Below are 12,631 nucleotides of genomic sequence, written 5' to 3' on the forward strand. Positions count from 1 at the left end.
TTTACACATGGTGCTCCCATTTTACATACAAGAGCCAAACTGGAGGCTCAGAGAAGGGAAGGGAACTGTCCAGGTCACAAAACCTGGAGTGGGTAAGACCTGAACAGGAGCCAGGCTGGCCCGGCTGATAGCCCTGGGCTCTGTTTCTTCTACATTAGATGCTGGGGCATCTGTTCCGGGTGGCACTGGACCTGGGGAGGGGGCCAAGATAACCCCTCACATTCACCAAGGGTCAACAGCCCTTGGAGACAGGTATCCTTGTTCCCGTTTCCAGGCCAAAGGAAACTGAGGCACAGAGGCAGAGGTGGTCAGGACTCAGGCCCAGTTCTTTGGTTGACTAATCCTGTTTCTTGTTTCTTCACTCAGCAGGCCGGTTTGGGTATTTTCACCTGGTGCCCACCAGACACGCTGAAGTGTGCTCTCTGCTGTGTGTCCAGGATCTCTGGGCTTCCCTGGGGTACAAGAGATGATTTGGGTTCCCTGCCGGCCCTGGGCTGTCCTCTCTTCCCCCGGATCCTGAGGGTTCTGGTGGAGACTGGAGACCCCCTTAGGGGGGAGACTAAACCTAAGTTCCGAGTCAGGCAATCCGGGGGAAAAACCGAGGCTGGCCTCTGAAGCCCAGGAGAGGCCAGCCGACAAACACACAGCTCCGGACCACAGGGAGCGCGACGTGCGTGTCCGGTGAGCTACGGGGAGAAATTCCTGCGGATCAGCGCTGCGACCAGGCCCTGTGGCGGCTGCTGCATCACGCACCCCAAGACCACAGGGCGCTGCTGGCTTTGGCTCCCTGCCTCCCCCGGACCACCCGCTCCTCCGGGTCCCGCGTGCGGCTCCCAGACAGCTCGGCCCCGACGCTGCGGAGCGGCCGCCGGGCTGCGGAGAAGTGAGGATCCAGGTGTTCCCGTCCCCGAAGTGCACGAGTCGCCGGGGCCTCCGCGCGGCCGGCCGGGTGCGCCACCGCCGGGGGCACTGAGCTTCCCCGCGCGCGGAGGCCCAGGCGCGGCGGCGGCCGGGAGGGGGCGCGGCCTCTCGGCGCCCCCCCGCCCCCGCCCGGAGCCCTCCGCGCGGCCCCTTTAAGAGGCCCGCCCGGCTCCGGCAGCCGCGCCGCGGCCACCGCCCCCCGGCCCTCCCCTTCCTGCGGCGCCGAGTGCGGGCCGGGCGGGAGCGCGGCGAGAGCGGCCCGGGCGAGCGCGGCGGCGGGGAGGCGGCGGCCGGGCCGGGCCGGGCCGGGGCGCGGCGCGGGAGCGAGAGCCGAGGACGCGCGGCGGCGGCCGTGGGGGGCGCGGCGCAGGGCCGAGCGGGGGAGCGCGGGCGCCGCGCAGGGAAGCCCGCACACAATAGCGGCGCGCGCAGCCCCTCCCCCCGCGCCCGCGCAGCCCCGCGCCCGCCCCCGCCCCGCGCAGCCCCGCGCCCCTCCCCCGCCCCCGCCCCCGCCCCCGCCCCCGCCCCCGCCCCGCGCCGCCCCGCGCCGCCCCGGGGAGCCCAGCCGGCCGCCGCCTCACCTGCCGCCCGGGAGGGGGCGGGCATTGTTCGGCCGCCGCGCGGGGCCATGGGGGCCGCCCGGAGCCCCGGGCCGGGCCTGCAGAGGTCGGCGCTCCGCCGCTGAGGCGGGCCCCGCGCGCAGCCGGGCGGCGCAGGTGAGGCCGGCCGCGCCATGGTGGACCCCGTGGGCTTCGCCGAGGCGTGGAAGGCGCAGTTCCCGGACTCGGAGCCGCCGCGCATGGAGCTGCGCTCGGTGGGCGACATCGAGCAAGAGCTGGAGCGCTGCAAGGCCTCCATCCGGCGCCTGGAGCAGGAGGTGAACCAGGAGCGCTTCCGCATGATCTACCTGCAGACGCTGCTGGCCAAGGAGAAGAAGAGCTACGACCGGCAGCGCTGGGGCTTCCGCCGCGCCGCGCAGCCCCCCGACGGCGCCGCCGAGCCCCGCGCGCCCGCGCCGCGCCCGCCGCCCGCGCCCGCGCCCCCGCCCGCGCCCGCGCCCGCGCCCCCGCCCCCGCCCGCCGACGGCGCCGACCCGCCGGCCGCCGAGGAGCCCGAGCCCCGGCCCGACGGAGAGGGCTCCCCGAGCAAGGCCCGGCCCGCGGCCGCCCGCAGGCCCGCGGACCGCGAGGAGCGCGGCGCCCCCACCAGCGTGGCCGCGCTCAGGTCCAACTTTGAGAGGATCCGCAAGGGCCACGGCCCGCCTGGGGCGGCCGACCCCGAGAAGCCCTTCTACGTGAACGTCGAGTTCCACCACGAGCGCGGCCTGGTGAAGGTCAACGACAAAGACGTGTCGGACCGGATCAGCTCCCTGGGCAGCCAGGCCATGCAGATGGAGCGCAAGAAGTCCCAGCTCGGCGCCGGCCCCGGGCCCGGCCCCGGCCCGGCCGACGCGCCCAGGCCCTCGTACCGGGGCCGCCCCTCCGAGAGCAGCTGCGGCCTCGACGGCGACTACGAGGACGCGGAGCTGAACCCCCGCTTCCTGAAGGACAACCTCATCAACGCCAACGGCGGCGGCAGGCCCCCTTGGCCGCCCCTGGAGTACCAGCCCTACCAGAGCATCTACGTCGGGGGTATGATGATGGAAGGGGACGCCAAGGGCCCGCTCCTGCGCAGCCAGAGCACCTCGGAGCAGGAGAAGCGCCTCACCTGGCCCCGCAGGTCCTACTCCCCTCGGAGCTTTGAGGACAGCGGAGGCGGCTACACGCCGGACTGCAGCTCCAACGAGAACCTCACCTCCAGCGAGGAGGACTTCTCCTCGGGCCAGTCTAGCCGCGTGTCCCCCAGCCCTACCACCTACCGCATGTTTCGAGACAAAAGCCGCTCCCCGTCGCAGAACTCCCAGCAGTCCTTCGACAGCAGCAGCCCCCCGACGCCGCAGTGCCATAAGCGGCACCGGCAGGGCCAGGTCATCGTGGCCGAGGCCACCATCGTGGGCGTCCGCAAGACGGGGCAGATCTGGCCCAGCGACGGGGACAGCTTGTCGGGCAGGCTGCCTCAGGATGGCACCTTCCATGGAGACCCAGGTGGGTACCTGCACCACCTTGGGTGGGCACACCTGCACCCTGGCTGGAAACCATTGCAAGGGAAGAGGGTGCGTTAAGCAGGGGAGAAATGGGTAGATACTTTGTGGACCGGTTTCCACCTGCTGCTGTGGACAGCAAGGATTCGCGCTGAATCCTGCACCTGAACAAATGCCATCCTCCACTTCCTCCTGAATGCAGGTTCCCAGGGTTTGGCCTGGGATTGGGTTGGGAGGGGCAGCGTGTGGGAATGGTAGGTGGCTGTTCCTTTGGTTCTAGAGTGGTGTGCGGCTCGTGAGACTACTCTGTGGGTTGGGACCAGGGTGCCCCGGGCAGTGATCTTGCCCCTTGATCTGCACTCTGGGTAGGCAGTGGGTCATGGTATTGAGAGGTGGCCATCTCTGTCTTCCAGATCAGGTACTTTTAGTGGGGCTTGATCTGTGTCTTGGGAATTCCTTGCCACCCCAACTGTTCCTGTCCTGGAAGAGTTACAAGACACTTCTGGGGAACCCAAGATGTGCTAGCTTGCTCCCAGGCCATTGGAGTGTCAGATTTGCTTGCTGACTAGCAGCCCGAATACAAGTCAGGGCAGGTGAAAATAGGAATTACGAGGAAGTGAGGTGACAGGCAGTTCTGACTCAGTGGACCACTGCACATCAACGGGGGTGAAGATTTTATCCAGGGCTGAAGCAGAGCCACACCTGTTCTGATTTGCCTGGCTCTGATGGGAGACATCACCCATCATTACTCACCTATAGGGCCCCTGTGTGTATCTTACCCCAGCTCCATTTTTTCTTTCTTTTTTTTTTTTTCTTAAGATTTTATTTATTCATGGGAGACACACACACACAGAGAGAGAGAGAGAGAGAGAGGCAGAGGCACAGGCAGAGGGAGAAGCAGGCTCCATGCAGGGAGGCAGGGAGCCCGACGTGGGACTCGATCCCGGGTCTCCAGGATCACGCCCTGGGCCGAAGGCGGTGCTAAACCACTGAGCCACCCGGGCTGCCCCCAGCTCCATTTTCTGATCCTTTCGTCCACTCTTGCCTCCCTGTCTTCCCAAGGATGAATTGTACACTGGTGCTCATCTTGGCCTTCTAATCCATGGTCTGACCTTTGGCCCTAAGATGAAACCTGTGAGATTGTGCACATGACCTCTGGGGTGATGGGACTGAGTTTTGAGGTCCAGGCAGTTTGTAAGACTGGAGTAAGAAGCGGGTGGATAGTTGTGGGATTTGGGTGGGCTGAAGGTTGTGAGGCTGTGGGGAATCTCTTGGAGTCCTGGTCCCTATTAGGCTGATCCGATTTTCTGCTCCATCGATTTTTCTTTTTCTGCTGATGGAGTTGTATGTGCTTCCATCGTCAGAATCCTCTTGAAACAAGGAAAGCTATTTTTGGCTCTGTCAAGTGGTCTTTTTGTGATCAGCTCTGTCCTGTTTGTTTTAGGTGCATCCAGTTGCTGATCTTCCAGTTGCAGCTGGGGGAGGCTGTGGCCTGCCACTAAGACCTGTGGCCTGACCCAGCTGCATCCCTTAGGTCCCTCCCTGGGGGGTGGAAGGCTGTAGTATTTAGAGGCCTGCTTTGCAGGCACATCAGCTCCCCTGGGGTCTGGAGGATTGCCCTGTGGTCACTGGGCACCAGCCTTGTCGGACCAGCTGTCGACTGAGTGAGCCAGCTTGAACTGGCCTTCAGCGCCAAGATGTAGGAGAACATCATTAATAAAGAAAATAAGAGGTTTTCATGGAGACCTGCAATCTGAAATGGTATTCTCTTGCTGATGGTGAATTCTGAGTTTCCAGAAAGCGGGGACAGGTTGGACGGAATGTGTTTCAGTAGGTCGACCTTCGGTACCTCTTCCCTTCTCATCAGCTGCTACAGACGTGGGACCCTGGTTCTGCGTGTAGCCCAGGACAGGTTCTCAGGAAATGGCCAAGGGGTTAATTTTACAGCTTAAACCTCACTCTTAGGATATTCTGGATCTTTCCCTGAATGTCTTCAACACCCTGTGTTATCTCTCCTGTAGGTTTTAAAACTGGTTTTTTTTTTTTAGCTCTAGCAGCTTTTAACTCTACTCAGCACTCTTCTGAGCATTGTGGCTGGAGGGGAAGGAGAGAGCCTGTGCTAGCAAAGCCATCTGTCTCTTTCCAGACTACTTCCTGATGTTCTTTAGATGGCCGTGGGGCCTGCTGGCCAGGGCTGCACCCTGCAGAGGACCAGTGAGGAAAATCACAGCGTGGGAGGGAGTGGAAGCACCCTAATTTTTCACAGCGGCAGAATCATAACTTCAGAATCCCTTTGGCTGAATGTGCTCTCGTATTTTTGAGTTGAGGGCCCCTGTGTTGGAGGGAAGAAGCTGAAATGACGACCTACCACTGTGTGCCAGGCATGGTGACAGTGTGCCTCATGCAGGGCCCCTCGCAGGCTCTTACATCACCTTGCGGTAGGTCTGCCCAACTGTAGGTAAGGACAAAACCAGCAAGTGGCAGAGCTGGGATTCCAGGAGTTCCAGGTCCCTGTGGGAATGCAGATCCGTTCCTTCCTGAACCTGGCCACCGTAGGGTGGGTGGTCTTTGAATCACCCTATACCGCACCTGAGAATCATGATGAGATTGGTCCGGGGGTCCTTCCTCTCCACACAGTCAGGGTCGGTCAGCTGTGAGCCCTGCTCTGTGCGAGCCCTTCCCTTTCTGCCTTGCAGGCTACGTGGAAGGAAAGTATAGTCCTTGCCATCTGGGAGCTGACATGCTAATGGGAGATAGGAACACACACACTATTTATGTGTTCAGAGGGAGTGAGATCAGGGAAGCTTCTGGAGGCAGCAGCACTGGAGAGAGGCCTTGCCTGTCAGCACATGTCTAGCGGCAGAGGGTGGGGAAAGCTGACCGCCCTGAGGAGCAGTGGGAGCAAAGGCTCTGGGGCACCCATGTAAGCCTCCTATGACTCTAAACTATATATATATACATTTTTTTTATTTCAATTAAATATTTGTAAAAAAAATTTACCATCTTAACCCATCTGAGCCTTAAGTGTCAAGTTCGTTGGCATCAGGCACATTCGCATGGTTGTGCACCCATCAGCACCATCCATCTCCAGAACTCTTTTCCTCTTCCCCAGCTAAAACTGTCTCCACCAAATGACAGCTCCCCATTTCCCCTCCTTGAGCTCCTGAAAACCAGCACTGTGCTTTCTGTTTCTATGATTCGACTGCTCTTAGTACCTCATATAAACAGAGTCCTACAGGATCTGTCCATCTACGTCTGGCTTATTTCACTTAGTGTCATTTCCCCAATGTTTATCCACACAGTAGCACAGAGTGTATGGTTTTTTTGTTTTTGTTTTTTTTGTTTTTTTTTTCAGAGTGTATGTTTTGAAGGCAGGGAGGCAGGGATCCCTGGTTCATTTCCGGGTCTCCCAGGGAGCCTGGCTCCAAGCTGAACACATAGCATGTACTAGATGATTCCCTTCCTCCTTTTCACAGCTCTAGGGGTGAGTTGGGGACTTGAGAAGCTGGGAAGGTGTGCCAGTCATTGGGAAGCATCTTACCTGCTCTACCTATCTCTGACTCCATTCCTGTTCTTGGATTTCGCTTTCTGAGAGTTTTGGTGAGCTCTTCACAAGAGAAACCAGACAACCCAAGAACCTGCACTCTTTTAGGTCTGAAGAATTTTTTTTTTTTTTAAGATTTTAAAATTATTTTTAAGTAATCTTGGCACCCAATGTGGAGCTCGAATCACAACCCTGAGATCAAGAGTTGCAGGCTCTAACGCCTGAGCCAACCAGGTGCTCCACGGGTCTGAGGAATACTTGATCTGAACACTCAGTCCCCGTGTCCCTTGGCCCCTTTCCAAGTATTAGTCGTGAGTCCTGACCCCAGATCTTGTGCTTCTTTATGGGTTCTCAGATGAGTTGCTGCCCTATGTTTTTACATCTCTATTAAGCAGTTTAATTTGCCCTTTGGATTCTGGCAGTGTGTTGTCACCAGAATGATCATTGCTTTGTTTCTCCGTGGGGGGATTGAGTGGACTGGCCACCAGTTAGATTGAGTAATTCTGGGCCAGGAAAAGGTCACTCAGGCCTTGCATTGGCTTGATCATCATCTCTTCAAATCAGACCCTGTGATCACCCTTCAACTAAGTACAGGCTTCTCTCCATGAACAGAGACAGAGTGGACAGAACAAGCTAGGTGGAGTCTAAGACCGCTAAGTCATCAACAAGGTGGAAACAGAGTCTGGTTCAAATTTTACAAGAGTTTTCTGATTACAGAATGGATGGCTTCCTCGTTTTGGGAACAGAGTGAAATATTCTGGAATGTTTCACTAAAGGAGCTAACTGGGAGTGCTGTTAATTTGTGTGGGTCCAGGGGATATGCCTTCTGGGTTCAGTGGCCACCTGCCCTCCTTGGCTGGGAGTCCTGTGGCCCTGTGTGTGTGACTGCGGCCCTCACTAGGATAAAGCATCCAGGTGAGCCATATGCTCGGCCCAGTTGGGAGAAGACATAGCAGTGCTTGAGGCCACGCTGCAGCTCACCGCTGTGGTTCGAAGGGCTTCCTTATGCACACAGTAAATGGATGGGCATCTTCCATCTTCAGGTTGTCAAACCTGAAGTTTCAACTGCAGCTGCCTTTTTTTTCCCCCCAGACTTATTTATTTTGGGAAGGAGCAGAGGGAGAGAGAATCTCAAGCAGATTCCCTGGTGAGCGGCGAGCCCAACACGGGGCTTGTTCCCACAACACTGAGATCATGATCTGGACTGAAACCAAGAGTCAGACACTTAACTGACTGTACCACGCAGGCGCCCTTGTGGCCGCTTTTAGATCAAGGTTCAAGAGGTGGCGGTGGTGGGTTTAATTAATTGAGTCCCACCGAGGGTCCCTCACCCTGACTAGAATACAATCATGTAGGGTTTTGAATTTGTTTTTTGTTTTTAGTGTTTTTGTTGTTTTTGTTTTGTTTTGTTTTTTACTTTGAAAGCAATGGAGTAAACTAAGTTAAGATGTTACTTATATAACATGTGATAGGTTTGTTTTTTTAACTGTGATACAACGTCCATAACCAAATGTGTCATTTTAACCATCCTTAAGTTTATAATTTGGTGTCATTAAGTACATACACGCTGTTATGCAACCATCACCACCATCCACGTCCAGAACTTTTTCATCTTACAAAACTGAAACTCTGCCCCCCATCCAGCACTAAGTCATCCTCCCTCCAACTCAGCCCCTGCCAACCACCACTCTACTCTCTGTCCCTGTGAGGGGTTATCCTAGGTCCCTCTTGTCAGTGGAGTCCCATAATAGCTGTCCTTCTGTGTCTGGTTTATTTCACTCAAGTAGGGTTTTGAAGTTGCCAGGAGCAGTATTCTCATCCTTAATTCCCATTTCTGGCCCTTAATAGATATGTTTAGGAAAATACCTGTTAGTCATGGTGATATTGCCTTGGCTTTCACACCCACGTATTTGAAGTGGCTCACGGTATTAGTTTGCTAGGGCTGCTCTAACAAAACACAACAGATGGGGTGGCTTAAATAACAGGAATTTATTTTCTCTTTATTTTAGAGGCCAGTAGTCCAACAAGGTGTTGGCAGAGTTGGTTTCCTCCGAGGCCTCTCTCCTTGGCTTGACTTACAGGTGCACCCCTGCTTGGGCTCCTCTCACACCCCACCCACATGCCTCTTCCTCTGTGCTTGGGCACTCCCAGTGTCTCTCGTGTGTCCAAAATGTCCTCTTCTTATAAGGACACAAGTCATATTGAGTTTGGACTTGACCTTCACGACCCCATTTTAATTACCTCTTTAAAGACCCGCATCTCCAAATACAGTCACATTTCGAGGTACTGGGGGTTAGGGCTTCAGCATATGAATTTGCGGGGGATACAGTTCAGTTCACAACACTCAGTGAGTCCCTGATTGGGAGCAGAGGAAAAGCTGCCATGGCTGAGAGAGATGGTGCTTGTGCTGGCCTCACCAGCCATGTTTTAGGAAGAATTTGAGTAATGTGGTGTTTGATGCTACGGCAGCCTCGAGCCAAGAAAACAGCCTGGCGTCAGGAGAGCTGTGTCCTCATGCTTCACAGGTTGCTACACCTCGCTCCTTGCCTAAGAAGTTAGTATTTAGACCTCATCATTGCTAAGATCCCTTTTTTTCAATTCTTTGATTTTTGTTTTTTCTTTAAAATTTTAGGTTAGAAACACAACGCTTCCCAAATCTTTCTTCTTTACCTGCCTTTCTAGTAGTAAGACAACCACCTCTCCCCATTCAGTCACTCAGAAACTATTTATTGACTATCTACTGTGTGCCAGGCTTTGTCTACATGGAAATTTTCTCTTGCTTTTTACTCATGGCTTTGTAGAGAGGCCGAGCTCCAAAAACTAACACACACGCACCCAAAAAAAAAAAAAAAAAAAAAAAAATTAAGTAAAATAAAAACCAACACACAAAAATAAAGTCTTTGTGATATCCTGGCGTCTTCCCTAACTGTATATCTTTCTTTTGCTGTATGTTTGCAGCTATTTCCTGTTAATCCTGTGTCTGGCTGGCTTCCTTCTCCAGGGTAGTGAGAACCTTAAGACAAGGTCCTACCTGCCTCTGTGTCCTAGGATTTGCCTCACTCTAGGTTCTTAATCATGTTTGATGAAGGATGTCCTGAGCCCACATGGATCAGTCTGTGTCTTGGGTGTTGTGGATGTTTGTAGGTCAAAGGCAGAAGGAGACTCCATTTCTGGGGTCTCTGTTTGCTCAGACTCTTTCCTGTTCTTTTTTTTTTTTTTTTTTTTTTATTCATGAGAGACAAAGAGAGAAGAAGAGACACAGGCAGAAGGAGAAGTAGGCTCCCTGCGGGGATCCCAATGTGGGACTTTATCCCAGGACCCTGGGATCACAACCTGAGCCAAACGCAGATGTTCAACCACTGAGCCACCCAGGCGCCCCTTCCCTGTTCTTCTTAATCCCACATTCCCCCATCAGATAAGCAATATCAGATTTTCGGGAGCCCAGTGATACAGGTGCCCTGGGAAGGAAACTTGTTAGCTTTGGAAATTATCTGGAGATTATTTTTCCTTCTATGCTGAGGCTTAGAGAGCTTCCCAAGTCCTCAGACAGGGGCCTGCTAATTAGCTGTCTTGGATTCTAGCGCTTGCCACGGTGACCTTGCAAAATGACTGTAGACAGAGATGGAGGCTGGTGCCCAAGGGAGACACAGCTGACGAGTTCAGAGATGTGCCTCCTGAGGTCTGGTGCAGGGAGACTGGGAGGCCCCACTTGTGTAGCAACTACAGCTTTGGTGAAGGCTGTTTCATGTGCCCGCAGAACATTTTTGTGACATAGCTGGAGCAAGATTGTTAACTTAATTATATGCCATCAGCTGACTGAGTCTGAGGGGGTGTGAGACAAATGCACCTGCCCGGGGTCAGGCAGTTGGTGGAGGGGCTGGTGCCGGCCTCTCTCCTCAGGCCGTGAAGTGATGCCAATCACAGGAGTGTGGGTACAGGGTGACCTCCTCCCCCTCCCCCAGTAAGTGGAGGGGATGTTCAGCAAACACGTTTCAGACAGGAATGGTGCTGAGTGTCAGGAGACAGGCTCCCTAGCAGGTCATTTTCGGTCTGCTGGGGAGACAGCCACATAAACCTAAGTGCTGTGATAGGCATCATCTGGTCCCCAGCCTTTGGGCAGGTCCACAAAGGCATCAGCTACCTAAGAAAGTTGTTTTTCTCCTTTCTCCTTGCAAATTTCTCAGAAAATTTCCTCACTCTCCCTATGTTCTCCTGGGGCACTTTGCTAAAGAGATCGCCAGCAAAATTATGTGGCAAGGAGACCAAGAGGACAAATAGGCCGGAGAACGCTGCCCATCTGTCTGAGCTGAGGGTGGGGGTTGGTGGATGCTGACTGTGCTCTGGTGTGAGCTGCAGAGGGTCAGGGCCTGGCTGGGAGGATGCACAGAGATGGCTGGCCACATGCACAGAGGATCAGTATGTGGCCCAGGGAGCACTAGGGAAGAATTGTCTCTGGCTGGCCAGGAGACTCGAGGGGATACTGGAGGAGAGGGAGAAAGACTTGCTGTTCCAGCCACAGCAAAGCCAGGGATGGAGCAGCCTGGGGGGGATCCTTCACTCAAGTACCTCTGTTGGTTTAAGAAGAGCCTTTGAAGATTCACTTCGTTTTAAAGGCCTGACATTCTCCATTTAGAATATGCTGCTGGGTCAGATGGAATGTTGGTAGAGCAGGAAGGGTATACATGCACATATGCTTACAAGTGACAAGGTGGATATTCTAGATGCAACATATGTCAACCTTGTCTGAGGAAAGAATGCAGATGATATAGGTAGATCCGGGGTGTGGTCCTGCACAGGGTGTTGATTCTGTGGGCGGAAGAGCATGACCCCCTCCTTGGGAGGCTTTGAGGGAACATGAGTACATAGAGTGGGTGGTCCCTGGAGGTCTGGCCCCCTGTCTGGTCTCATGGAGTCACCCCCTCAGGCATCTGATGCTGGTTGATTGCACATCACTTAGCAAGAGATTTAAAAGGAAAAATGCATAATTTAGGAGGTACAGGCCATTTTACCCACTTTGCTCAGCAAGAGTACCCAGTATGAGCTCTAGGGGGACCCAGGGGTCTCTGTTCCCTCTCATAGTGTGTCCTCTGGGGTTGAGTGGAGTTCTTGCATCTTAAATGTGCAACATGTATTTTTCTGCCTCATGACCCCAGATGTGAAGTTCCATCAGCCCAGAGTACCTGGGACTACACACTGAAGTTGCCGAGCCCTCTATCCTGAGCCATATCCTCCTCCATGGTGGATAGTGTGAGGTCCTCTTGCAGCGTTCGTGATTGTGTGCCCTCCTGGCTTTTGGGGCCTCAGAGCTAGAGGCTGGAGGAAGAGAGAGACCTCTTGATTATTCTCATAGAGCGCCCTCCCCCGCAAGTTGATGGAGGGAAAGCTTAGAACCACTTTGTTCTCACTTTTAGTGATTGTGAGGCCTCAAGAGAGGAAATAAAAACCATAGACTTTCTTATTTTAATAGAAAATAGAGGAGGAAGACGGGAAGCTCTGAAAATTATCAATGCTTGGGCATATACAGGCTGTGCTGTGTCTGCAGATTGCCTGATGCTTTACAGACCAGAGGGCATTGCCTTGTGAACAGTAGGGGAGGATACTGGAGATCTGGGCACATCCCTGGCAGGGGCCCTGAGGTGTGTGGGGCAGCCCCTGGGGCAGGTGGGAGGAGATGAGGAAATGGCCCCCACTGTGAGTGGTAGGGGCACAGGGAAAGAGCTGGGTGATGTTTCCCCCAGAGCATCAGGGGAATCAGGGTGGCCTGCAGTCACCACTGCCGTCTGCTGTTGCCCAGCCACACCTCACCCCCTCCCTGAGAGGCTGGGGCAGCTGAACCTGCAGCACAGCTGGGGCATGAGGTGCTCTGTGTCTTGGTTCTTCTTGTGTTCTTTTTTGGGAGCTCCAGAAAGCCTTGTGCTTAGAGACCTAGGGTCAAATGTAGTTTCCATCCTGTCTGGTGCCGGGGATGATGGTGGGCAGGCGAATCTCTGGTTTCCCTCTTACACCCTATCAATGAGGAGCTATATATTTCTGACTGATGATGCTCTTTGTTAAATGACGGAGATGGAGAGGCACCTGGGTGGCTC

The 12,631-nt window shown here is 54.8% G+C and overlaps 1 protein-coding gene across 1 annotated transcript in view; it reads left to right on the forward strand.

Annotated features, from left to right (window-relative positions):
- The first annotated feature begins 1,590 nt into the window (after positions 1 to 1,590).
- Positions 1,591 to 12,631, forward strand: part of BCR (BCR activator of RhoGEF and GTPase) — a 124,349-nt gene continuing 113,308 nt past the window's right edge. The window contains exon 1 of the mRNA XM_077874484.1: positions 1,591 to 3,005. Coding sequence (XP_077730610.1) covers positions 1,655 to 3,005 — 1,351 coding nt within the window. The 5' untranslated portion in view covers positions 1,591 to 1,654. The remainder of the gene's footprint in view (positions 3,006 to 12,631) is intronic.

This window comes from Canis aureus, chromosome 27 (genome assembly GCF_053574225.1).
Source record: "Canis aureus isolate CA01 chromosome 27, VMU_Caureus_v.1.0, whole genome shotgun sequence".
In the NCBI taxonomy this organism is placed as follows: Eukaryota; Metazoa; Chordata; class Mammalia; order Carnivora; family Canidae; genus Canis; species Canis aureus.